This window comes from Bufo gargarizans, chromosome 6 (assembly GCF_014858855.1).
Source record: "Bufo gargarizans isolate SCDJY-AF-19 chromosome 6, ASM1485885v1, whole genome shotgun sequence".
Classification (NCBI taxonomy): Eukaryota; Metazoa; Chordata; class Amphibia; order Anura; family Bufonidae; genus Bufo; species Bufo gargarizans.
The window spans coordinates 161763528-161787901 of record NC_058085.1 but is presented as its reverse complement, the minus strand read 5'-3'; the positions used below and the strand labels follow the sequence as shown (position 1 = coordinate 161787901).

General features: G+C 44.0%; 1 protein-coding gene across 1 annotated transcript in view; it reads left to right on the top strand.

The window, feature by feature from the left end:
- The window catches only part of LOC122941006 (cGMP-dependent protein kinase 2-like), a 322377-nt gene that overhangs the window by 133046 nt on the left and 164957 nt on the right, over positions 1-24374 (top strand). Inside the window, exon 7 of the mRNA XM_044297977.1 lies at positions 5529-5606. Coding sequence (XP_044153912.1) covers positions 5529-5606 — 78 coding nt within the window. The remainder of the gene's footprint in view (positions 1-5528; positions 5607-24374) is intronic.

Below are 24374 nucleotides of genomic sequence, written 5' to 3'. Positions count from 1 at the left end.
AAAGGCTTTAGAACATATAACTGCACCGCCTAAGGGCAAATTAGACGTTGAAATATTTCCTTGCAATAAACCCTGTTAATGGCTGTAACACCCCAATAACAAGAACAGTTTGCTGGAATTACAGAGCTGTATAATGGTAATTTGGGTCCCCAGTCAGTGCAGCAAGGTGTAAAAGGATTGGTACTATTACCCAGGCTGTAACCTCCCCTTCTGAACCCTCTTCAACATAAATGCTGTGGAATGATTCCTCCCTATCCTTTCCCTACACCGTAAATAATCTTTCCCTGCACTTGTAAATAGTTTTTTTTTAGCACAATTAAGTTTTATCTGGCACTGTCCCTAGCGCCTGCTAACATCTCTCCCTGCACTAAGTAAACTGGAAAATGACAGAATCCAAGATGGCTGAGGCTATTTATAGGGCTGTGACATCACAGGGCTGGCTGGCAGCTGATTGGATGCATGCATGGCATTATGGGTCATCGCGCCTTCCCAGAGTTCCGTACTCCATGTCCTTACACGTGCAGCACCCATTTTAAGATTTGTTACCACGAAGCTTGAGGAAATTCGGATTTGGTGTAAATAGATTTTTTTCAGAAATTCGGATCTAATTTCACTTCGTCAACTTCTATTCGCTCATCTCTAGTCCTAATAGGTCTTCTCTAGTCACCAAAAACAGGCATTTATAATTATGCTAATGAGGTGAAAAGAGCCCAAGGGGCACCTATTAGAATGGAAGCTCATTTATCCCTCCTATTCTTCTCTCCACCTCCTAGGCTCGTTGACATCATCACGCCACTGGAAATCTTATGCAGGTGCACATCTCCTTCATGCTACCTTTAGCCTTTTTTTGACATTTAGCTTTCCATCCACTTACTTTGAAACAACTGGTGGCTGAAACCTGGTCTTTCCGGCTCTGCCCTTGGTTTTCCAGCCACAAAGATGGCAAGTTCTGGGTCAACTAAACTGTGCACACTGCTGGCACATGCAGAGTTCAGTTAACGAAGCCGCTGCCCATAGAAGGTAACAGATTGCACCAGCGCTCACAGGAAGGAGATCTGCAGGGGTATCATGATGATCACCTAGCCTAGGAGATGGAGAGAAGGAGAGAGGAGAAGCGGGTTTCTGTTATGATGGGTGTGGCTGGCCTCCAGCACTGATAAGTACAGCCCCCTTTGGCGCTTTTAGCATAATTATAAAAACCTGCTTTTCAGCGGCTAAAAAAAGGGATTAGGACATAAATGACAATAGCAGAGCAATAGGAGAGCTAAAGTGCCATAAAACGGTTACAAATGGTCCAGACTGGTGACAAACTCCCTTCTAAATCCCTTTATACAAAGCATATTTGCATGGTTGTAACGCATGCTGAGTTCTCCAAGGTTCCCTCAAAATGAGTGTAATTAATCAAAGTAGCCTCTGTTCTCTGTGGGGTAGAAGCAGACACCTATAAGTCTCAGTTGTCTCCAAGTCATTAGTCAATTAGGTTATTTAACAAACTGGAGAAGAAGTGTGATTAAAATTTCAGTGTTCGTAGAGTGAAGATGCAAGGCTGTGCTGACATGGCACAATACTGGCAAACTCCTCATTAGGAATAAAGAACAATCACGATTTAGTAGCTGGTGAGAGCAATGTTGCTTTACTAATTGTTTGTCCCTTACTGAGCAAATGACTCATTCTCTATCGGAAACTTGCGCATAATCCAGTGAATGGGTTGCTGATCTGAATTTTTATTATATATTTATATTTTTATGTGCTCTGGAGTTAGACAGTCATATACATGATTTCAAAATGCTATGCAGCATGGTGGCCCAGTGGTTAGCACTGGTGACTCACAGTGCAGAGTAGTGATGAGCAGCATAGGCAATATTAGTTTTCATGATAATTTGTGAATTTTTGGCCTAATATTCCCAATAAATTAGCAAATTCTAGAATTTGTGATGTCCAGTCAGCAATACAGGCGTGGGTCACTTTTGCTAAATTTTCAAGCTGCTAGAAGTTTCCTGAGATTGGAGAAAATGCACAGTACAGTAATTCCTATCACACTACCTAACACCCTGCACTGGAACCTATCAGCTAGACTACATCACTATCTAACCTACACTGACTATCTCTCAATAACTATCTGTAATATATATATATATATATATATATATATATATGTGTATATATATATATATATATATATATATAAGCTAACTAACTATTTAATGTAATTGACTCCGCAATGTAAATGACTCAGCAAAGCACAGAGCACAGCAATGACACTGCTCTTTCTCTGAGAACTGCAAAAAACTGCAGAAAATGGCTGCTGGGGAGTTTCTTATTTAGTAAGGGGTAGGCAACTTTCCTATTGGTTGCTAGGGATGTTGCTAAGCTCAGACAAATATATTGCAGCCTTCTTATTGGCCCACAAGCAAGAGGCAGGAGGTTACTGAAAAAAAAAAACTAGAATATTCGCGATTATGAAGATATAGCACTATATTCTAAATCTTCGCAAATTCTCGAAGTGCCGATATTCACGATAAAATTTTGTGATTAGAATATTCATAATCAACACTAGTTCAGAGTTCCTGGGTTCAGTCTGACTAAGGGCAACATCTGTATGGAATTTGTATGTATTTCAGTTTGAGAACCCCTCTGGGGACAGTGAGCAAGGACAAAATATGCTACAAAATATGTTGGCACTGTGTAAGCTAGATAAATAAAATATAAATGCTCAATTCTATAGTATGGTATAGTGTAGTATAGTCAGTACAGTTGAAAAAAAAAACATAGATAACTTTCAACCAAGGGATAGGAGGGGATGTGAATTAAGAGAAGGAGAGTCTGAACCAGAATTAATGTTCATCTAAGCCATGAATTTATCTAAGCCTTTATTAAAATTGTCCATTGTTCCTGCTGTGACCATGACCTGAGGTGACTATTTCACAGATTTACAGTTCTTATGGCGAAAAAGCCTTGTTGCCTCTCGAGAATTAACTTTTTCTCCACACGGAGCCAGTGCTTTCTTGTATTTTGAGGGGATTTTACATGTAACAACTACTCACCATATTTTTGTAGGGGCATTTGGGGGGGTTATTTATTAAGAAGGCTTTTTTACACCAATTTTAATAAGCGCTTTAGCTGGCGGTTGGCTTAAATTTAGACCATTTTCTAGAAAATTATGAATGAGAGGGGCCTAACGGCCTATGACCCTTTCCTACCCACACCATGTCCGCTTTTTTAGACCTGGCGCGAGCAGGAAAAAGTCATAAATTGCAGTGCAAATAATCTTTGCACTGCAATCTGCGCCAGAAATATGCCTAATATAGGCATATTTCAGATAGTAAATGACCCCCTTAGTCTTTGACTCTTTACTCATAACTACAAACCTCCATGGCTCTTATCAGGTTATTTGCCACTTTGTATTTTTCCGATCTCCAGAGAATCCTTTCTACTGGTGCCCAGAACTGAACTGCATTCCAGATGAAGCCACACAAATATTAGATCCTTGTCCAGCAAGTCCATTTCCATTTTACTACATGACAGTATTATACTGGCCTTAGCATAACTTTACATTTATCTGCATTGAGTCTCATTGACCAATTGGATGCCAAAAAAATCAGTGTCCGAGTCAGCTTTTATTTTGTTGACGTCTTCCATAGACTGCACTTTATTACGTAGCAAAGTATCACCTGCAGAAATAGAAACAGTGCTATCAATCCTATCCTCTATGTCCTTATTAATTTAATTAAATAATAGAGGACCCAACACTGAACTTTGAGGTACACCACTGTAGTACCTGGAGACCATTCAGAGTATAGGATAGTCCTTCAACTAATTTTCAAGTCTATAGACCCTATTTTACCTTTTATGGTGGACATTTATCATCCGCTTTGTGCCAGAAAAGTGGCAACAAAAAGTCATCAATACCTAACTGCCAAACCCTGTTACATGAAAAATTTTGTGAATTTTTTGGGGCTTTACTTACAACTCACCACTTTTCAAAGTGGCTAGAGGTGAGGGGCCAGAGTAGGTGTGTTCTAATCTACCACAGATCTAGATTATAGCGGAGATCTAGACCAGTGTTTCCCAACCAGTGTGCCTCCAGCTGTTGCAAAACTACAACTCCCAGCATGCCTGCACAACCAAAGACTGTCCGGGCATGCTGGGAGTTGTAGTTTTGCAACAGCTGGAGGCACACTGGTTGGGAAACATTGATCTAGACCATCTGCTTTGCTGGTTTAGATCTAGGCATTGCTGCACAAACCTGCAAAGATGTGCCGCAAACTTTAAGAGGCAAACACATCTTAATAATTGTGGCACATCTAAAGCAAGCACAGGAGGGATCAAAACCAACAGATATTATATGCCCTATATTCAGCACAAGTCATCAATACCTAACTGCCAAACACTTTTAATTGACTTTTTATGAAATTGCCCATTGTGTGTGTGTCTGATATAAGCTTAAACTTGACTAGGAGCCCACATATCAGTCCTCTTTCTTGACTCATAACTGTTTAGAAGATGACGCATTTAGGCCTCATGCACACGACCGTTTTTTTTTTAAGGTCCGCAAAAACGGGGTCCGTAGGTCCGTGATCCGTTTTTTCGTCCGTGGGTCTTCCTTGATTTTTGAAGGATCCACGGACATGAAAAATGAAAAAAAAATCTAAGTCAAGTTTGCCATTGAAATGATAGGAAAAAACAGACACGGATCACGGACACGGATCACGGACGCGGATGACATTTTTGTGTGCATCCGTGATTTTTCACGGACCCATTGACTTGAATGGGTCCGTGAACCATTGGCCGTGAAAAAAATAGGACAGGTCCTATTTTTTTCACGGCCAGGAAACACGGATCACGGATGCGGCTGCCAAACGGTGCATTTTCTGATTTTTCCACGGACCCAGTCAATGGGTCCGCGAAAAAAAACGGGAAACGGCACAACGGCCACGGATGCACACAACGGTCGTGTGCATGAGGCCTAACATACATATTCCTAGACATGGGAGACAGCGATGCAACAGATATGATGTCACTTTGTAAGTATAACCCCTCTGAATGGTGACATTTATGTTAAGGTAGTAATTAGTAAGTTTTATTTTTATATTTCACTTTTTTAATATTTTTTATATTTAATTAAAATTATATATTAATGAATACAGGGAAAAAACAGTAACACGATCAAAGTTGTATGAAGGTGTCAGGGATGGTAAGCTTTTATGAATAGGGACTAGGTGGAATCATAAAAGTTTTAGACGTTCTAACAATTACACTGTCAATGTCAATTTTTGGACAATAAGTGACAAAATAGATGACTACTGTAATCAGCATAATTATGTGAGCTGATTGCTGTCGGTGCTTGGCACCAAGCATACTATCATGAATCTGTTGTCAAGAACTATGCAGCTGGACAGTCTAGGGCAAAAGGTCTTGGACATAATCACAGTGCTGCAAGCAGAACTTTTGTGTCCCTGATTATCACCTTCGCTCATTATTCTTGATTGCATTTCTTTGAATCAAATCTTATCATTTTCATTCTACAGGACTTTTATGACAAAGGAGATTATATCATCAGAGAAGGGGAAGAGGGCAACACGTTCTTCATCATTGCCAAAGGAAAGGTAAAAATCTGCCTTATTGAAACAAACAGTTTGATGTGAAATGCATGGTTAGTACATGAATACAGGTTAACTAATAGAGATGGCCTTGTGGTTCGTCCGGTGGTTGTTTTGCGGCGAACTTTGCGCTTTCGCCGAACATGCGAACATATGGCGATGTCCGCCGGGGCCATATTATTTTGCATTGCGCCGAACTTTGACCCATAAAACATCCATCAGGTGGGACAGAACCGCCAATTGAGACATTTCAGTACATGGACACACCCCCACTCTATCACAGAACCCGATCTGGCAGCCATTTTACATTCTGTGTTTTGCCAGTGTAGAGAGAGATTGCTTTATGGAGCAGGGACAGGCTGTTAAAAACACAAAACACTAGCTAATAGAGCCACAAAAGTCATTTTAAGGACTGGTATAGGTGTGCTATCGATAGATGTGATATACTGAGGGGTGTGATATACCTATAATATAATTTCTAATATAGAAAGTGTATTTTAGTGCATTTGTATTGTGCAGCAGTTGTGCGCGGTTCTGCTGTGATACCGTAGCTATATAGAGGGACAAGCGATATTGGAACAACTATTTGCAAGGGGTGTGATTTACCTGCTACCAGAAAATACTGATTGAAAGCTACGATATACCTGTTACCCCCAAAAAACTGGTTGGTATGATATAACTGTTGCGGCAAAAAATAATAATTGAGTAGTGTGATATACCTGCTTCCACAAAATACTAATTGAGGGGTTCAATATACCTGCTTCCACCAAATGATGATTGACGGTGCAATAAACTTGCTTCCACAAAATACTGATTAAGGGCTGCAATATACCTGCTTTCACAAAATACTGATTAAGGGGATTTATATATCTGCTTCCACCAAATATTGATTGAGGCCTGCGAGATAACCCCTTCCACAAAATACTGATCAAGGGGTTTGATATACAGTGGAGGAAATAATTATTTGACCCCTCACTGATTTTGTAAGTTTGTCCAATGACAAAGAAATGAAAAGTCTCAGAACAGTATCATTTCAATGGTAGGTTTATTGTAACAGTGGCAGATAGCACATCAAAAGGAAAATCGAAAAAATAACTTTAAATAAAAGATAGCAACTGATTTGCATTTCATTAAGTGAAATAAGTATTTGAACCCTCTAACAAAAAAAGACTTAATACTTGGTGGAAAAACCCTTGTTTGCAAGCACAGAGGTCAAACGTTTCTTGTAATTGATGACCAAGTTTGCGCACATTTTAGGAGGAATGTTGGTCCACTCCTCTTTGCAGATCATCTCTAAATCCCTAAGGTTTCGAGGCTGTCTCTGTGCAACTCTGAGCTTGAGCTCCCTCCATAGGTTTTCGATTGGATTAAGGTCCGGAGACTGACTAGGCCACTCCATGACCTTAATGTGCTTCTTCTTGAGCCACTCCTTTGTTGCCTTTGCTGTATGTTTTGGGTCATTGTCGTGCTGGAACACCCATCCACGACCCATTTTCAGTTTCCTGGCAGAGGGAAGGAGGTTGTCGCTCAGGATTTCACGATACATGGCTCCGTCCATTTTCCCGTTTATGCGAATAAGTTGTCCTGTGCCCTTAGCAGAAAAACACCCCCAAAGCAAAATGTTTCCACCCCCATGCTTGACGGTGGGGACGGTGTTTTGGGGGTCATAGGCAGCATTTTTCTTCCTCCAAACACAGCGAGTTGAGTTAATGCCAAAGAGCTCTATTTTGGTCTCATCAGACCACAGCACCTTCTCCCAGTCACTCTCTGAATCATTCAGGTGTTCATTGGCAAACTTCAGATGGGCCTGCACATGTGCCTTCCTGAGCAGGGGGACCTTGCGAGCCCTGCAGGATTTTAATCCATTGCGGTGTAATGTGTTTCCAATGGTTTTCTTGGTGACTGTGGTCCCTGCTAATTTGAGGTCATTAACTAACTCCTCCCGTGTAGTTCTAGGATGCTTTTTCACCTTTCTCAGAACCATTGACACCCCACGAGGTGAGATCTTGCGTGGAGCCCCAGAGCGAGGTCGATTGATGGTCATTTTGTGCTCCTTCCATTTTCGAACAATCGCACCAACAGTTGTCACCTTCTCTCCCAGCTTCTTGCTAATGGTTTTGTAGCCCATTCCAGCCTTGTGCAGGTCTACAATTTTGTCTCTGACATCCTTGGACAGCTCTTTGGTCTTTCCCATGTTGGAGAGTTTGGAGTCTGCTTGATTGATTGATTCTGTGGACAGGTGTCTTTTATACAGGTGACTAGTTAAGACAGGTGTCCTTAATGAGGGTGACTAATTGAGTAGAAGTGTCTAACCACTCTGTGGGAGCCAGAACTCTTAATGGTTGGTAGGGGTTCAAATACTTATTTCACTCAATGAAATGCAAATCAGTTGCTATCTTTTATTTAAAGTTATTTTTTCGATTTTCCTTTTGATGTGCTATCTGCCACTGTTACAATAAACCTACCATTGAAATGATACTGTTCTGAGACTTTTCATGTCTTTGTCATTGGACAAACTTACAAAATCAGTGAGGGGTCAAATAATTATTTCCGCCACTGTAACTGCTTCCACAAAATATCGATTGAGGCCTGTGATATACCTGCTTCCACAAAATACTGATTAAGATGTTTGATATACCTGTTTCCACCAAATATTGATAGAGGCTTGCGATATACAGTACAGACCAAAAGTTTGGACACACCTTCTCATTCAAAGAGTTTTCTTTATTTTCATGACTATGAAAATTGTAGATTCACACTGAAGGCATCAAAACTATGAATTAACACATGTGGGATTATATACATAACAAAAAAGTGTGAAACAACTGAAAATGTGTCATATTCTAGGTTCTTCAAAGTAGTCACCTTTTGCTTTGATTACTGCTTTGCACTTTGTTGGCATTCTCTTGATGAGCTTCAAGAGGTAGTCACCTGAAATGGTTTTCACTTCACAAGTGTGCCCTATCAGGTTTAATAAGTGGGATTTCTTGCCTTATAAATGGGGTTGGGACCATCAGTTGCGCTGTGGAGAAGTCAGGTAGATACACAGCTGATAGTCCTACTGAATAGACTGTTAGAATTTGTATTATGGCAAGAAAAAAGCAGCTAAGTAAAGAAAAACGAGTGGCCATCATTACTTTAAGAAATGAAGGTCAGTCAGTCCGAAAAATTGGGAAAACTTTGAAAGTGTCCCTAAGTGCAGTCACAAAAACCATCAAGCGCTACAAAGAAACTGGCTCACATGCGGACCGCCCCAGGAAAGGAAGACCAAGAGTCACCTCTGCTGCGGAAGATAAGTTCATCCGAGTCACCAGCCTCAGAAATCGCAGGTTAACAGCAGCTCAGATTAGAGACCAGGTCAATGCCACACAGAGTTCTAGCAGCAGACACATCTCTAGAACAACTGTTAAGAGGAGACTGTGTGAATCAGGCCTTCATGGTAGAATATCTGCTAGGAAACCACTGCTAAGAACAGGCAACAAGCAGAAGAGACTTGTTTGGGCTAAAGAACACAAGGAATGGACATTAGACCAGTGGAAATCTGTGCTTTGGTCTGATGAGTCCAAATTTGAGATCGTTGGTTCCAACCACTGAGTCTTTGTGCAACGCAGAAAAGGTGAACGGATGGACTCTACATGCCTGGTTCCCACCGTGAAGCATGGAGGAGGAGGTGTGATGGTGTAGGGGTGCATTGCTGGTGACACTGTTGGGGATTTATTTAAAATTGAAGGCATACTGAACCAGCATGGCTACCACAGCATCTTGCAGAGGCATGCTATTCCATCCGGTTTGCGTTTAGTTGGACCATCATTTATTTTTCAACAGGACAATTACCCCAAACACACCTCCAGGCTGTGTAAGGGCTATTTGACCATGAAAGAGAGTGATGGGGTGCTGCACCAGATGACCTGGCCTCCACAGTCACCGGACCTGTACCCAATCGAGATGGTTGGGGTGAGTTGGACCGCAGAGTGAAGGCAAAAGGGCCAACAAGTGCTAAGCATCTCTGGGAAATCCTTCAAGACTGTTGGAAGACCATTTCAGGTGACTACCTCTTGAAGCTCATCAAGAGAATGCCAAGAGTGTGCAAAGCAGTAATCAAAGGAAAAGGTGGCTACTTTGAAGAACCTAGAATATGACATATTTTCAGTTGTTTCACACTTTTTTGTTATGTATATAATTCCACATGTGTTAATTCATAGTTTGGATGCCTTCAGTGTGAATCTACAATTTTCATAGTCATGAAAATAGAGAAAACTCTTTGAATAATAAGGTGTGTCCAAACTTTTGGTCTGTACTGTACCTGCTTCCACAAAATACTTATTAAGGGGTTTGATATACCTGTTTTCACTAAATATTGATTAAGGCCTGTGATATACCTGCTTCCTAAAAATGCTGATTAAGGGGATTGATATACCTGCTTCCACCAAATACTGATTTAGGCCTGCGAGATACCTGCTTCCGCAAAAAACTGATTAAGGGGTTTGATTCACCTGTTTCCACAAAATATTGATTGAAGCCTGTGATATACCTGCTTCCAAAAAATACTGATTAAGGGGTTTGATATACTGGTTTCTACCAAATTTTGATTGAGGGCTGCACTATACCTGCTTCCACAAAATACTAACTAAGGGGATTGAAATATCTGCTTCCAACAAATATTGATTGAGGCCTGCGAGATACCTGCTTTCACAAAATACTGATTGAGGGCTGCGATATACCTGCTTTCACAAAATACTGATTAAGGGGATTTATATATCGTTTACAACAAATATTGATTGAGGGCTGCGAGATAACCCCTTCCACCAAATACTAAATTAGGGCTGCAATATACCTGCTTCCAAAATATACTGATTAAGGGGATCGATATACATACTTCCACCAAATATTGATTGAGTTCTGCGAGATACCTGCTTTCACAAAATACTGATTAAGGGGTTTGATATAACTGTTTCAACAAAATATCGATTGAGGCCTGTGATATACCTGCTTCCACAAAATACTAATTAAGAGGATTGATATACCTGCTTCCACCAAATATTGATTGAGGACTGCGAGATACCTGCTCCTACAAAATACTGGATAAGGTGTTTGATATACCTGTTTCCACCAATATTGATTGAGGCCTGTGATATACCTGCTTCCACAAAATACTGATTAAGGGGACTGATATACCTGCTTCCACAAAATACTAATTAAGGAGTTTGAAATACCTGTTTTCACCAAATATTTATTGAGGCCTGTGATATACCTGCTTCCTAAAAATATTGATTATGGGGATTGATATACCTGCTTCCACCAAATACTGATTAAGGCCTACGATATACCTGCTTCGACAAAAAACTGATTAAGGGGTTTGATATACTTGTTTCCACAAAATATTTATTGAAGCCTGTGATATACCTGCTTCCACAAAATACTGATTAAGGGGATTGATATATCTGCTTCCAACAAATATTGATTGAGGCCTGCGAGATACCTGCTTTCACAAAGTACTGATTGAGGGCTGCGATATACCTGCTTTTACAAAATACTGATTAAGGGGATTTATATATCTGTTTTCAACAAATATTGATTGAGGGCTGCGATATACCTGCTTCCACAAAATACTGATTAAAGGGGTAGATATACCTGATTCCACCAAATATTGATTGAGGCCTGCGAGATACCTGCTCGTACAAAATACTGAATAAGGGGTTTGGTATACCTGTTTCCACCAAATATTGATTGAGGCCTGCGATATACCTGCTTCCACAAAATACTGATTAGGGGGATTAATATACCTGCTTCCATAAAATACTGATTAAGGAGTTTGATATACCTGTTTTCACCAAATATTGATTTAGGCCTGCGATATACCTGCTTCCACAAAATACTGATTAAGGGGTTTGATATACCTGCTTCCACCAAATATTGATAAAGGCCTGTGATATACCTGCTTCCAAAAGATACGGATTAAGGGGATTGATATACCTGCTTCCACCAAATATTGATAGAGGCCTGCGAGATACCTGCTCGTACAAAATCCTGAATAAGGGGTTTGATATACCTGTTTCCACCAAATATTGATAGAGGCTCGTGATATACCTGTTTCCACAAAATACTGATTAAAGGGATTGATACCTACTTCCACCAAATTTTCATTGAGGCCTGCGAGACAACTGCTCCCACAAAATACTGAATAAGGTGTTTGATATACCTGTTTCCATCAAGTATTGATTGAGGCCTGCGATATACCTGCTTCCACAAACAACTGATTAAGGGGATTGATATACCTGCTTCCACCAAGTATTGATTGGGGCCTGCGATACACCTGCTCCCACAAAATACTGAATAAGGGGTTTGATATACCAGCTTTCACCAAATATTGATTAAGGCCTGCGATATATATACCTGCTTCCACAAAATACTGATTAAGGGGATTGATATACCTGCTTCCACAAAATACTGATTGCGGATTTGATATACCTGCTTCCACAAAATATTGATTGAGGCCCGCGATATACATGCTTCCACAAAATACTGATTAAGGGGATTGATATACCTGTTTTCACCAAATATTGATTGAGGCCTGCGATATACCTGCTTCCTCAAAATACTGATTAAGGGGTTTGATATACCTGTTTCCACCAAATATTGATAGAGGCCTGCAATATACCTGCTTCCACAAAATACTGATGAAGGGGATTGATATATCTGCTATCCACCAAATATTGATTGAGGCCTGCGATATACCTGCTTCTAAAAAAATACTGAATAAGGGGTCTTAGATACCTGTTTCCACCAAATATTGATTGAGGCCTGTGATATACCTGTTTCCACAAATACTGATTAAGGGGATTGATATACCTGCTTCCACAAAATACTAATTAAGGAGTTTAAAATGCCTGTTTTCACCAAATATTGATTGAGGGCTGCGATATACCTGCTTCCTCAAAATACTGATTAAGGGGTTTGATATACCTGCTTCCACAAAATATTGATTGAGGCCTGTGATATACCTGCTTCCCCAAAATACTGATTGAGGGGTTTGATATGCCTGCTTCCACCAAATTTTGATTGAGGCCTGCGAGATACCTGCTTCCACAAAATACAGAATAAGGTGTTTGATATACCTGTTTCCACCAAATATTGATTGAGGCCGGCGATAGACCTGCTTCAACAAAATACTGATTAAGGAGTTTGATATACCTGTTTTCACTAAATATTGATTTAGGCCTGCGATATACCTGCTTCCACAAAATACTGATTAAGGGGTTTGATATACCTGCTTCCACCAAATATTGATAAAGGCCTGTGATATACCTGCTTCTAAAAGATACGGATTAAGGGGATTGATATACCTGCTTCCACCAAATATTGATTGAGGCCTGCGAGATACCTGCTCGTACAAAATACTGAATAAGGGGTTTGGTATACCTGTTTCCACCAAATATTGATTGAGGCCTGCGATATACCTGCTTCCACAAAATACTGATTAGGGGGATTAATATACCTGCTTCCATAAAATACTGATTAAGGAGTTTGATATACCTGTTTTCACCAAATATTGATTTAGGCCTGCGATATACCTGCTTCCACAAAATACTGAATAAGGTGTTTGATATACCTGTTTCCACCAAATATTGATTGAGGCCGGCGATAGACCTGCTTCAACAAAATACCGATTAAGGGGTTTGATATAACTGCTTCCACAAAATAATGATTGAGGCCTGTGATATACCTGCTTCCACAAAATACTGATTAAGGAGTTTGATATACCTGTTTCCACCAAATTTTGATAGAGGCCTGTGAGATACCTGCTCCTACAAAATACTGATTATGGGGATTGATATACCTGCTTTCACAAAATATTGATTGAGGCCTGCGATATACCTGCTTACACAAAATAGTGATTAAGGGATTGATATATCTGCTTCCACAAAATACTGATTAAGGGGTTTGATTTACCTGCTTCCGCCAAATATTAATTGAGGCCTGCGAGATACCTACTTCCACAAAATACTGATTAAGTGGTCTGATATACCTATTTCCACCAAATATTGAATGAGGCCTGAAATATACCTGCTTCCACAAATACTCCTCTTCTCTATGGACTTAGGCACAGGGTCATTTTGAAAATGACAGGCAGAAGAAGAGGCAGGCTGTTCCGCAGGGGTGGTAGGGGTCTTGCAGTTTCACCATGCCAGAGTGGGAATTTGGAGAAGGCGCGTGTGATTACTTCAAAGCACCAGTTGGTTGAGTGTCTCATTCAGCCTTCCGCTTCTGCACACTCCTCATCCTCTGTATCTGCACCCTCCTCACTTTCTGCTGTGTGACCCCCAAAAGACACCACCATCACCATAGCCCCTCCACTCAAGTCAGAACCCTACCAATGTGCAGCTATTCTTGACATCGGATGAGGAAGAGGAGGTAGCAACGGCTGCCACCCAGTGGTCTGACGACAGTACCCAGATCAGCCCATGGAGGGAGGTCCCCGCTGTTGCTGCCTACTCCGAGATCTTAAATGTCAGTGGTGGTGAAGGTGACGATGATGACGTGTTGCTGGACGTCATGCGGGTGCCCACAAGAGAGGAAGAGGAGGTGAGTTCATAGGGAGAGATGGAGCAGCAGAGAGGGAGGAGATGGAGGAGAAGCAGGCAGAGCTAGCTGGGCACAGGAGGAGCCATGCACCTTGCACGGTCACTTCTGGCTCTCCCAGGACACCGACACATGGCTCCACAGTGTGGGATTTTTTGAACATGTCAGCTTCTGACAATAGTGTTGCCATCTGCAGCCTGTGCTGTCAACGCATAAGTCGCAGTAAGCCCAACACTCACCTAGGGATGAGCCAAGTGGGAGCAACGCCGTCAGAACCCACAAAGCAACACTCCCGGCACTTCACGTCCTGCCTCTTATCCTTCTCCTGTCTCCTCCCATTTGTCCTCCACTCCACCTTCCACCGTGCTGTCATCTCGTTCATCTGACACAAGGCCCAAATGTTCGAGCGTAAAAATTTGATGACGTCGGATAACCCTCTTGCCCAAAGACTGACCGCTGTATTGTCGAAAATGCTAGTCCGCCAACTACTGCCATATAAACTGGTGGACTCAGAGGCCTTTAGAAAATTTGTGGCCATTGGCACACCACAATGGAAGGTCCCTAGAAGGAAATATTTCTCCCAGAAGGGCATTCCGGAGCTATATGGCCACGTTCAGCGGCAAGTGAATATATCTCTGGCACACTGTGTCAGTGCCAAGATACATCTGACCACAGACACATGGTCCAGCAAACACAGGCAGGGAAGGTACATAACATTTACTGCCCACTGGGTGAACCTACTGATAGCCGTCAAGCATGTAATCCGTGACTCCTGTGTGAATTTGGTGTTACGGCCACGAATTGCATGCAGGTCTGCCTCCTATTCTACTCCTCCTACTCCATCTCCTCCTCAGCTGACTCCTCCTTTTCAACTGCTACCGCCTCTTCCGCTGCGCCCCCCCCCCCCCCCAGCTTCCCAGAACCTGGTGAGACATTGCCATGCTGTGCTGCAGCTGTTGTGCTTGGAAGCCAAGAGCAATACCGGTCCTGCACTGCTTTCAGCTCTGCGGTCACAGACCAATCAGTGGCTATCCCCGCTCAATTTGACAGTTGGTAAAGTGGTGTGCTACAACTGTGCCAATCTGCTGAGTGCGCTGAAACAGGCAAAAATTATACACGTGCCATGCATGGCACATGTCTTGATCTTAGTCGTGCAGTGATTCGTTGCCATATAACCCTGAGTCTAATATTTGGGGCTTGCACTGGCCTACAGTAAAATTTTTATCCAGTGACCGCCTAGTGTACCTCCAGCCACATCATCACAAGTTCTTTTCTGTCAGGTGAATGCCTAATTTTGGGGGCCTGTACTGGCCAACAGTAAAATTTGTATTCAGTGATCACCTAATGAACCTCTAGCCACATCATCACAAGTTCTTTTCTGTCAGGTGAATGTCTAATTTTGGGGGCCTGTACTGGCCAACAGTAAAATTTGTATTCAGTGATCACCTAATGAACCTCTAGCCACATCATTACAAGTTCTTTTCTGTCAGGTGAATGTCTAATTTTTGGGGCCTGTACTGGCCTACAGTAAAATTTTAAGCCAGTGATCGCCTAATGTACCTCCAGCCACCTCATCACAAGTTCTTTTCTGTCAGATAAATGCCTAATATTTGGGGCCTGTACCTCCGTGGCCTACAGTAAAAATTTTATCCAGTGACCGCTTAATGTACCTCCAGCCATATCATCACAAGTTCTTTTCTGTCAGATGAATGCATAATTTTTGGGGCCTGTACTGGCCGACAGTAAAATTTGTATCCAGTGACCGCCTAATGTACCTCCTGCCAAATTATCACAAGTTCTTTTCTGTCAGGTGAATGCCTAATTTTTGTGCCTGTACTCCAGTGGCCTACAGTATATTTTTAATCCAATGACCGCCTAATGTACCTACAGCCACATCATCAAAAGTTATTTTCTGTCAGGTGAATGCCTAGGGGGCCTGTACTGGCCTACAGTAAAATTTGTATCCAGTGACCGCCTAATGTACCTGCAGCCACATCATCACAAGTTCTTTTCTATGACCATTTGTGCACTTCTAGTAAGTATTTGGTGGCTGCAAATATGAAGGTTTTTTCAGGTCCGCCTGCCATTAAAGTCAATGGGGACCGCCGCAAATGCGTGGTTTGCGAACATTTGATTGCGAACTCGCTTTCACATTTGCGAAACGTCCTGGCCGATGTTTGTCCATCACTGTCAGTGCATTAAAGGGGTTGTCTTCCATTTTGATATTGCTGACCTATTCTAAGGATAGAACAAAGAAATAAAGATGGCTCCGGCAGCATCTCACATCATCCAGTATTTTTATTGCGACCTCAAGACAAATATAACAGCAATGTTTCGGCTGAAATTCAGCCTTTGTCAAGCCTAATGACATCAACATCAATAGGTGTATATAAACCCCACATAAAAGACACGCCCCTTCAGATCATCAATATAAATCACCAATTATTAAAACACTTCTATCCATGTATTCATTACCTTGCACCTGGTTGAAGATTTTCTATAGCCATGCTGTTCATGTCAGCGTTGTCTCATGTGAAGTGCGCAGCCACGCACAGCTGCACTTGCCGAACCGGACGTATCCAACGTATCCACGGCACCTGACGGCGCTTGTTCCTGTGGCCAATCGGCCATCTCCAAACACTCATGACACCAGTAATCACGCGTCATGTTCACAGACATCATCTAAGCGCGCCCTTGCGCGTCGGATGATCACATCACGTGTAGGGATGAGCGAACTCGAACTGTATAGTTCGGGTTCGTACCGAATTTTGGGGTGTCCGTGACACGGACCCGAACCCGGACATTTTCGTAAAGTCCGGGTTCGGGTTCGGTGTTCGTCGCTTTCTTGGCGCTTTTGTGACGCTTTCTTGGCGCTTTTTGAAAGGCTGCAAAGCAGCCAATCAACAAGCGTCATACTACTTGCCCCAAGAGGCCATCACAGCCATGCCTACTATTGGCATGGCTGTGATTGGCCAGAGCACCATGTGACCCAGCCTCTATTTAAGCTGGAGTCACATAGCGCCGCCCGTCACTCTGCTCTGATTAGCGTAGGGAGAGGTTGCGGCTGCGACAGTAGGGCGAGATTAGGCAGATTAACTCCTCCAAAGGACTTGATTAACTGATCGATCTGCAGCTGTGGATCATTGAGCTGCTGATCCTCAATTGCTCACTGTTTTTAGGCTGCCCAGACCGTTTGTCAGTCACATTTTTCTGGGGTGATCGGCGGCCATTTTGTGTCTTGTGGTGCGCCAGCACAAGCTGCGACCAAGTGCATTTAACCCTCAATGGTGTGGTTGTTTTTTGGCTAAAGCCTACATCAGGGTGAAGCTGTCACACCAAGTGCATTTAACCAGCAATAGTCTGTTCATTTTTTGGCCATATACAAAATCAGGGGCAAGCTGCGCCTGTCACCAAGTGCATTTAACCCTCAATGGTGTGGTTGTTTTTTGGCTAAAGCCTACATCAGGGTGAAGCTGTCACACCAAGTGCATTTAACCAGCAATAGTCTGTTCATTTTTTGGCCATATACAAAATCAGGGGCAAGCTGCGCCTGTCACCAAGTGCATTTAACCCTCAATGGTGTGGTTGTTTTTTGGCTAAAGCCTACATCAGGGTGAAGCTGTCACACCAAGTGCATTTAACCAGCAATAGTCTGTTCATTTTTTGGCCATATACAAAATCAGGGGCAAGCTGCGCCTGTCACCAAGTGCATTTAACCCTCAATGGTGTGGTTGTTTTTTGGCTAAAGCCTACATCAGGGTGAAGCTGTCACACCAAGTGCATTTAACCAGCAATAGTCTGTTCATTTTTTGGCCATATACAAAATCAGGGGCAAGCTGCGCCTGTCACCAAGTGCATTTAACCCTCAATGGTGTGGTTGTTTTCTGGCTAAAGCCTACATCAGGGTGAAGCTGTCACACCAAGTGCATTTAACCAGCAATAGTCTGTTTATTTTTTGGCCATATACTACATCAGGGGCAAGCTGCGCCCGTCACCAAGTGCATTTAACCCTCAGTAGTGTGGTTGGTCAAGCTGTGACACCAAGTGCATTTAACCAGCAATAGTCTGTTCATTTTTTGGCCATATACTACATCAGGGGCAAGCTGCGCCCGTCACCAAGTGCATTTAACCAGCAATAGTGTGGTTATTTTTTGGCCATATCCCAGTCTAATTCTGTCACTAAATCCATACCGGTCACCCAGCGCCTAAATACTAGGCCTCAAATTTATATCCCGCTAAATCTCTCGTTACCGCTGTCCTGTTGTAGCTGGGAAAGTTATTTAGTGTCCGTCAAAGCACATTTTTTGTTCTGGGTTGAAGTACAATTCCCAATTTAGCAATTTCATAATTTAGTGGTTTCTGCTATATCAGAGCTATTTGAAATCTATCCCTAAAAGGGTATATAATATTCAAGGTGCACATTGGGTCATTCAGAATAACTTCACACACACCCGCTACTGTGTATTTCCAAGTCTAATTCTGTCACTAAACCCATACCTGTCACCCAGCGCCTAAATACTAGGCCTCAAATTTATATCCTGCTAAATCTCTCGTTACCGCTGTACTGTTGTTGCTTGAAAAGATATTTAGTGTCCGTCAAAGCACATTTTTTGTTCTGGGTTGAAGTACAATTCCCAATTTAGCAATTTCATAATTTAGTGGTTTCTGCTATATCAGAGCTATTTGAAATCTATCCCTAAAAGGGTATATAATATTCAAGGTGCACATTGGGTCATTCAGAATAACTTCACACACACCCGCTACTGTGTATTTTCAAGTCTAATTCTGTCACTAAACCCATACCTGTCACCCAGCGCCTAAATACTAGGCCTCAAATTTATATCCTGCTAAATCTCTCGTTACCGCTGTCCTGTTGTAGCTGGGAAAGTTATTTAGTGTCCGTCAAAGCACATTTTTTCTTCTGGGTTGAAATACAATTCCCAATTTAGCAATTTCATAATTTAGTGGTTTCTGCTATATCAGAGCTATTTGAAATCTATCCCTAAAAGGGTAGATCATATTGAAGGTGCACATAGGGTCATTCAGAATAACTTCACACACACCCGCTACTGTGTATTTCCAAGTCTAATTCTGTCACTAAACCCATACCTGTCACCCAGCGCCTAAATACTAGGCCTCAAATTTATATCCCGCTAAATCTCTCGTTACCGCTGTCCTGTTGTAGCTGGGAAAGTTATTTAGTGTCCGTCAAAGCACATTTTTTGTTCTGGGTTGAAGTACAATTCCCAATTTAGCAATTTCATAATTTAGTGGTTTCTGCTATATCAGAGCTATTTGAAATCTATCCCTAAAAGGGTATATAATATTCAAGGTGCACATTGGGTCATTCAGAATAACTTCACACACACCCGCTACTGTGTATTTCCAAGTCTAATTCTGTCACTAAACCCATACCTGTCACCCAGCGCCTAAATACTAGGCCTCAAATTTATATCCTGCTAAATCTCTCGTTACCGCTGTACTGTTGTTGCTTGGAAAGATATTTAGTGTCCGTCAAAGCACATTTTTTGTTCTGGGTTGAAGTACAATTCCCAATTTAGCAATTTCATAATTTAGTGGTTTCTGCTATATCAGAGCTATTTGAAATCTATCCCTAAAAGGGTATATAATATTCAAGGTGCACATTGGGTCATTCAGAATAACTTCACACACACCCGCTACTGTGTATTTTCAAGTCTAATTCTGTCACTAAACCCATACCTGTCACCCAGCGCCTAAATACTAGGCCTCAAATTTATATCCTGCTAAATCTCTCGTTACCGCTGTCCTGTTGTGGCTGGGAAAGTTATTTAGTGTCCGTCAAAGCACATTTTTTGTTCTGGGTTGAAATACAATTCCCAATTTAGCAATTTCATAATTTAGTTGTTTCTGCTATATCAGAGCTATTTGAAATCTATCCCTAAAAGGGTAGATCATATTGAAGGTGCACATAGGGTCATTCAGAATAACTTCACACACACGCTTCTGTGCATTTCCAAGTCTAATTCTGTCACTAAATCCATACCGGTCACCCAGCGCCTAAATACTAGGCCTCAAATTTATATCCCGCTGAATTTGAATACAATACATTGGGCCAAATAATATATTTGTTGTTGTGGTGAACCATAACAATGAGAAAAACATCTAGTAAGGGACGCGGACGTGGACATGGTCGTGGTGGTGTTAGTGGACCCTCTGGTGCTGGGAGAGGACGTGGCTGTTCTGCCACATCCACACGTCCTAGTGTACCAACTACCTCAGGTCCCAGTAGCCGCCAGAATTTACAGCGATATATGGTGGGGCCCAATGCCGTTCTAAGGATGGTAAGGCCTGAGCAGGTACAGGCATTAGTCAATTGGGTGGCCGACAGTGGATCCAGCACGTTCACATTATCTCCCACCCAGTCTTCTGCAGAAAGCGCACAGATGGCGCCTGAAAACCAACCCCATCAGTCTGTCACATCACCCCCATGCATACCAGGGAAACTGTCTCAGCCTCAAGTTATGCAGCAGTCTCTTATGCTGTTTGAAGACTCCGCTGGCAGGGTTTCCCAAGGGCATCCACCTAGCCCTTCCCCAGCGGTGAAAGACATAGAATGCACTGACGCACAACCACTTATGTTTCCTGATGATGAGGACATGGGAATACCACCTCAGCATGTCTCTGATGATGACGAAACACAGGTGCCAACTGCTGCGTCTTTCTGCAGTGTGCAGACTGAACAGGAGGTCAGGGATCAAGACTGGGTGGAAGACGATGCAGGGGACGATGAGGTCCTAGACCCCACATGGAATGAAGGTCGTGCCACTGACTTTCACAGTTCGGAGGAAGAGGCAGTGGTGAGACCGAGCCAACAGCGTAGCAAAAGAGGGAGCAGTGGGCAAAAGCAGAACACCCGCCGCCAAGAGACTCCGCCTGCTACTGACCGCCGCCATCTGGGACCGAGCACCCCAAAGGCAGCTTCAAGGAGTTCCCTGGCATGGCACTTCTTCAAACAATGTGCTGACGACAAGACCCGAGTGGTTTGCACGCTGTGCCATCAGAGCCTGAAGCGAGGCATTAACGTTCTGAACCTGAGCACAACCTGCATGACCAGGCACCTGCATGCAAAGCATGAACTGCAGTGGAGTAAACACCTTAAAACCAAGGAAGTCACTCAGGCTCCCCCTGCTACCTCTTCTGCTGCTGCCGCCTCGGCCTATTCTGCTGCTGCCGCCTCGGCCTCTTCCTCCGCCTCTGGAGGAACGTTGGCACCTGCCGCCCAGCAAACAGGGGATGTACCACCAACACCACCACCACCACCTCCGTCACCAAGCGTCTCAACCATGTCACACGCCAGCGTTCAGCTCTCCATCTCACAAACATTTGATAGAAAGCGTAAATTCCCACCTAGCCACCCTCGATCCCTGGCCCTGAATGCCAGCATTTCTAAACTACTGGCCTATGAAATGCTGTCATTTAGGCTGGTGGACACAGACAGCTTCAAACAGCTCATGTCGCTTGCTGTCCCACAGTATGTTGTTCCCAGCCGGCACTACTTCTCCAAGAGAGCCGTGCCTTCCCTGCACAACCAAGTATCCGATAAAATCAAGTGTGCACTGCGCAACGCCATCTGTGGCAAGGTCCACCTAACCACAGATACGTGGACCAGTAAGCACGGCCAGGGACGCTATATCTCCCTAACTGCACACTGGGTAAATGTAGTGGCAGCTGGGCCCAGGGCGGAGAGCTGTTTGGCGCACGTCCTTCCGCGCCAAGGATCGCAGGGCAACATTCTTTGCCTCCTGTTGCCACCTCCTCCTTCTCGGCTTCCTCCTCCTCTTCTTCCACCTGCTCATCCAGTCAGCCACACACCTTCACCACCAACTTCAGCACAGCCCGGGGTAACGTCAGCAGGCCATTCTGAAACTCATAGTTTGGGGACAGGCCCCACAACCGCACAGGAGTTGTGGCGGGGTATAGAACAACAGACCGACGAGTGGTTGCTGCCGGTGAGCCTCAAGCCCGGCCTGGTGGTGTGTGATAATGGGCGAAATCTCGTTGCAGCTCTGGGGACTAGCAATTTGACGCCATCCCTTGCTTGGCGCATGTGCTGATTTGGTGGTGCAGAAGTTCATTCACAACTACCCCGACATGTCAGAGCTGCTGCATAAACGTGCGGGCCGTCTGTTCGCGCTTCCGGCGTTCACATCCTGCTGCTGCTCGCCTGTCCTGCGCTACAGCGTAATTTCGGCCTTCCCGCTCACCGCCTCATATGCGACGTGCCCACCAGGTGGAACTCCACCTTGCACATGCTGGACAGACTGTGCGAGCAGCAGCAGGCCATAGTGGAGTTTCAGCTGCAGCACGCACGGGTCAGTCGCACTACAGAACAGCACCACTTCACCACCAATGACTGGGCCTCCATGCGAGACCTGTGTGCCCTGTTGCGCTGTTTCGAGTACTCCACCAACATGGCCAGTGGCGATGACACCGTTATCAGCGTTACAATACCACTTCTATGTCTTCCTTGAGAAAACACTTAGGGCGATGATGGAAGAGGAGGTGGCCCAGGAGGAGGAGGAGGAGGAGGAGGAAGAGGGGTCATTTTTAGCACTTTCAGGCCAGTCTCTTCGAAGTGACTCAGAGGGAGGTTTTTGGCAACAGCAGAGGCCAGGTACAAATGTGGCCAGCCAGGGCCCACTACTGGAGGACGAGGAGGGACGAGGATGAGGAGGAGGTGGAGGAGGATGAGGATGAAGCATGGTCACATGGGGGTGGCACCCAACGCAGCTCGGGTCCATCACTGGTGCGTGGCTGGGGGGAAAGGCAGGACGATGACGATACGCCTCCCACAGAGGACAGCTTGTCCTTACCCCTGGGCAGCCTGGCACACATGAGCGACTACATGCTGCAGTGCCTGCGCAACGACAGCAGAGTTGCCCACATTTTAACCTGTGCGGACTACTGGGTTGCCACCCTGCTGGATCCACGCTACAAAGACAATGTGCCCACCTTACTTCCTGCACTGGAGCGTGATAGGAAGATGCGCGAGTACAAGCGCACGTTGGTAGACGCGCTACTGAGAGCATTCCCAAATGTCACAGGGGAACAAGTGGAAGCCCAAGGCCAAGGCAGAGGAGGAGCAAGAGGTCGCCAAGGCAGCTGTGTCACGGCCAGCTCCTCTGAGGGCAGGGTTAGCATGGCAGAGATGTGGAAAACTTTTGTCAACACGCCACAGCTAACTGCACCACCACCTGATACGCAACGTGTTAGCAGGAGGCAACATTTCACTAACATGGTGGAACAGTACGTGTGCACACCCTCCACGTACTGACTGATGGTTCGGCCCCATTCAACTTCTGGGTCTCTAAATTGTCCACGTGGCCAGAGCTAGCCTTTTATGCCTTGGAGGTGCTGGCCTGCCCGGCAGCCAGCGTTTTGTCTGAACGTGTATTCAGCACGGCAGGGGGCGTCATTACAGACAAACGCAGCCGCCTGTCTACAGCCAATGTGGACAAGCTGACGTTCATAAAAATGAACCAGGCATGGATCCCACAGGACCTGTCCGTCCCTTGTCCAGATTAGACATTAACTACCTCCCCATAACCATATATTATTGGACTCCAGGGCACTTCCTCATTCAATCCTATTTTATTTTCATTTTACCATTATATTGCAAGGCTACCCAAAGTTGAATGAACCTCTCCTCTGCCTGTGTGCTAGGCCTAAATATATGCCAATGGATTGTTGCAGTGGTGGCTGACGTGAAGCCTCATTCTCTGCTATGACATGCAGACTGATTCTCTGGTGACATGAAGCCAGATTGTCTGTTACGGGACCTCTCTCCTCTGCCTGGGTGCTGGGCCTGAATTTATGACAATGGACTGTTGCAGTGGTGGTGACGTGAAGCCTGATTCTCTGCTATGACATGCAGACTGATTCTCTGGTGACATGAAGCCAGATCCTCTGTTACGGGACCTCTCTCCTCTGCCTGGGTGCTGGGCCTAAATTTATGAAATGGACTGTTGCAGTGGTGGGTGACGTGAAGCCTCATTCTCTGCTATGACATGCAGACTGATTCTCTGCTGACATGAAGCCAGATCGTCTGTTACGGGACCTCTCTCCTCTGCCTGGGTGCTGGGCCTAAATTTATGAAAATGGACTGTTACAGTGGTGGGTGACGTGAAGCCTGATTCTCTGCTATGACATGAA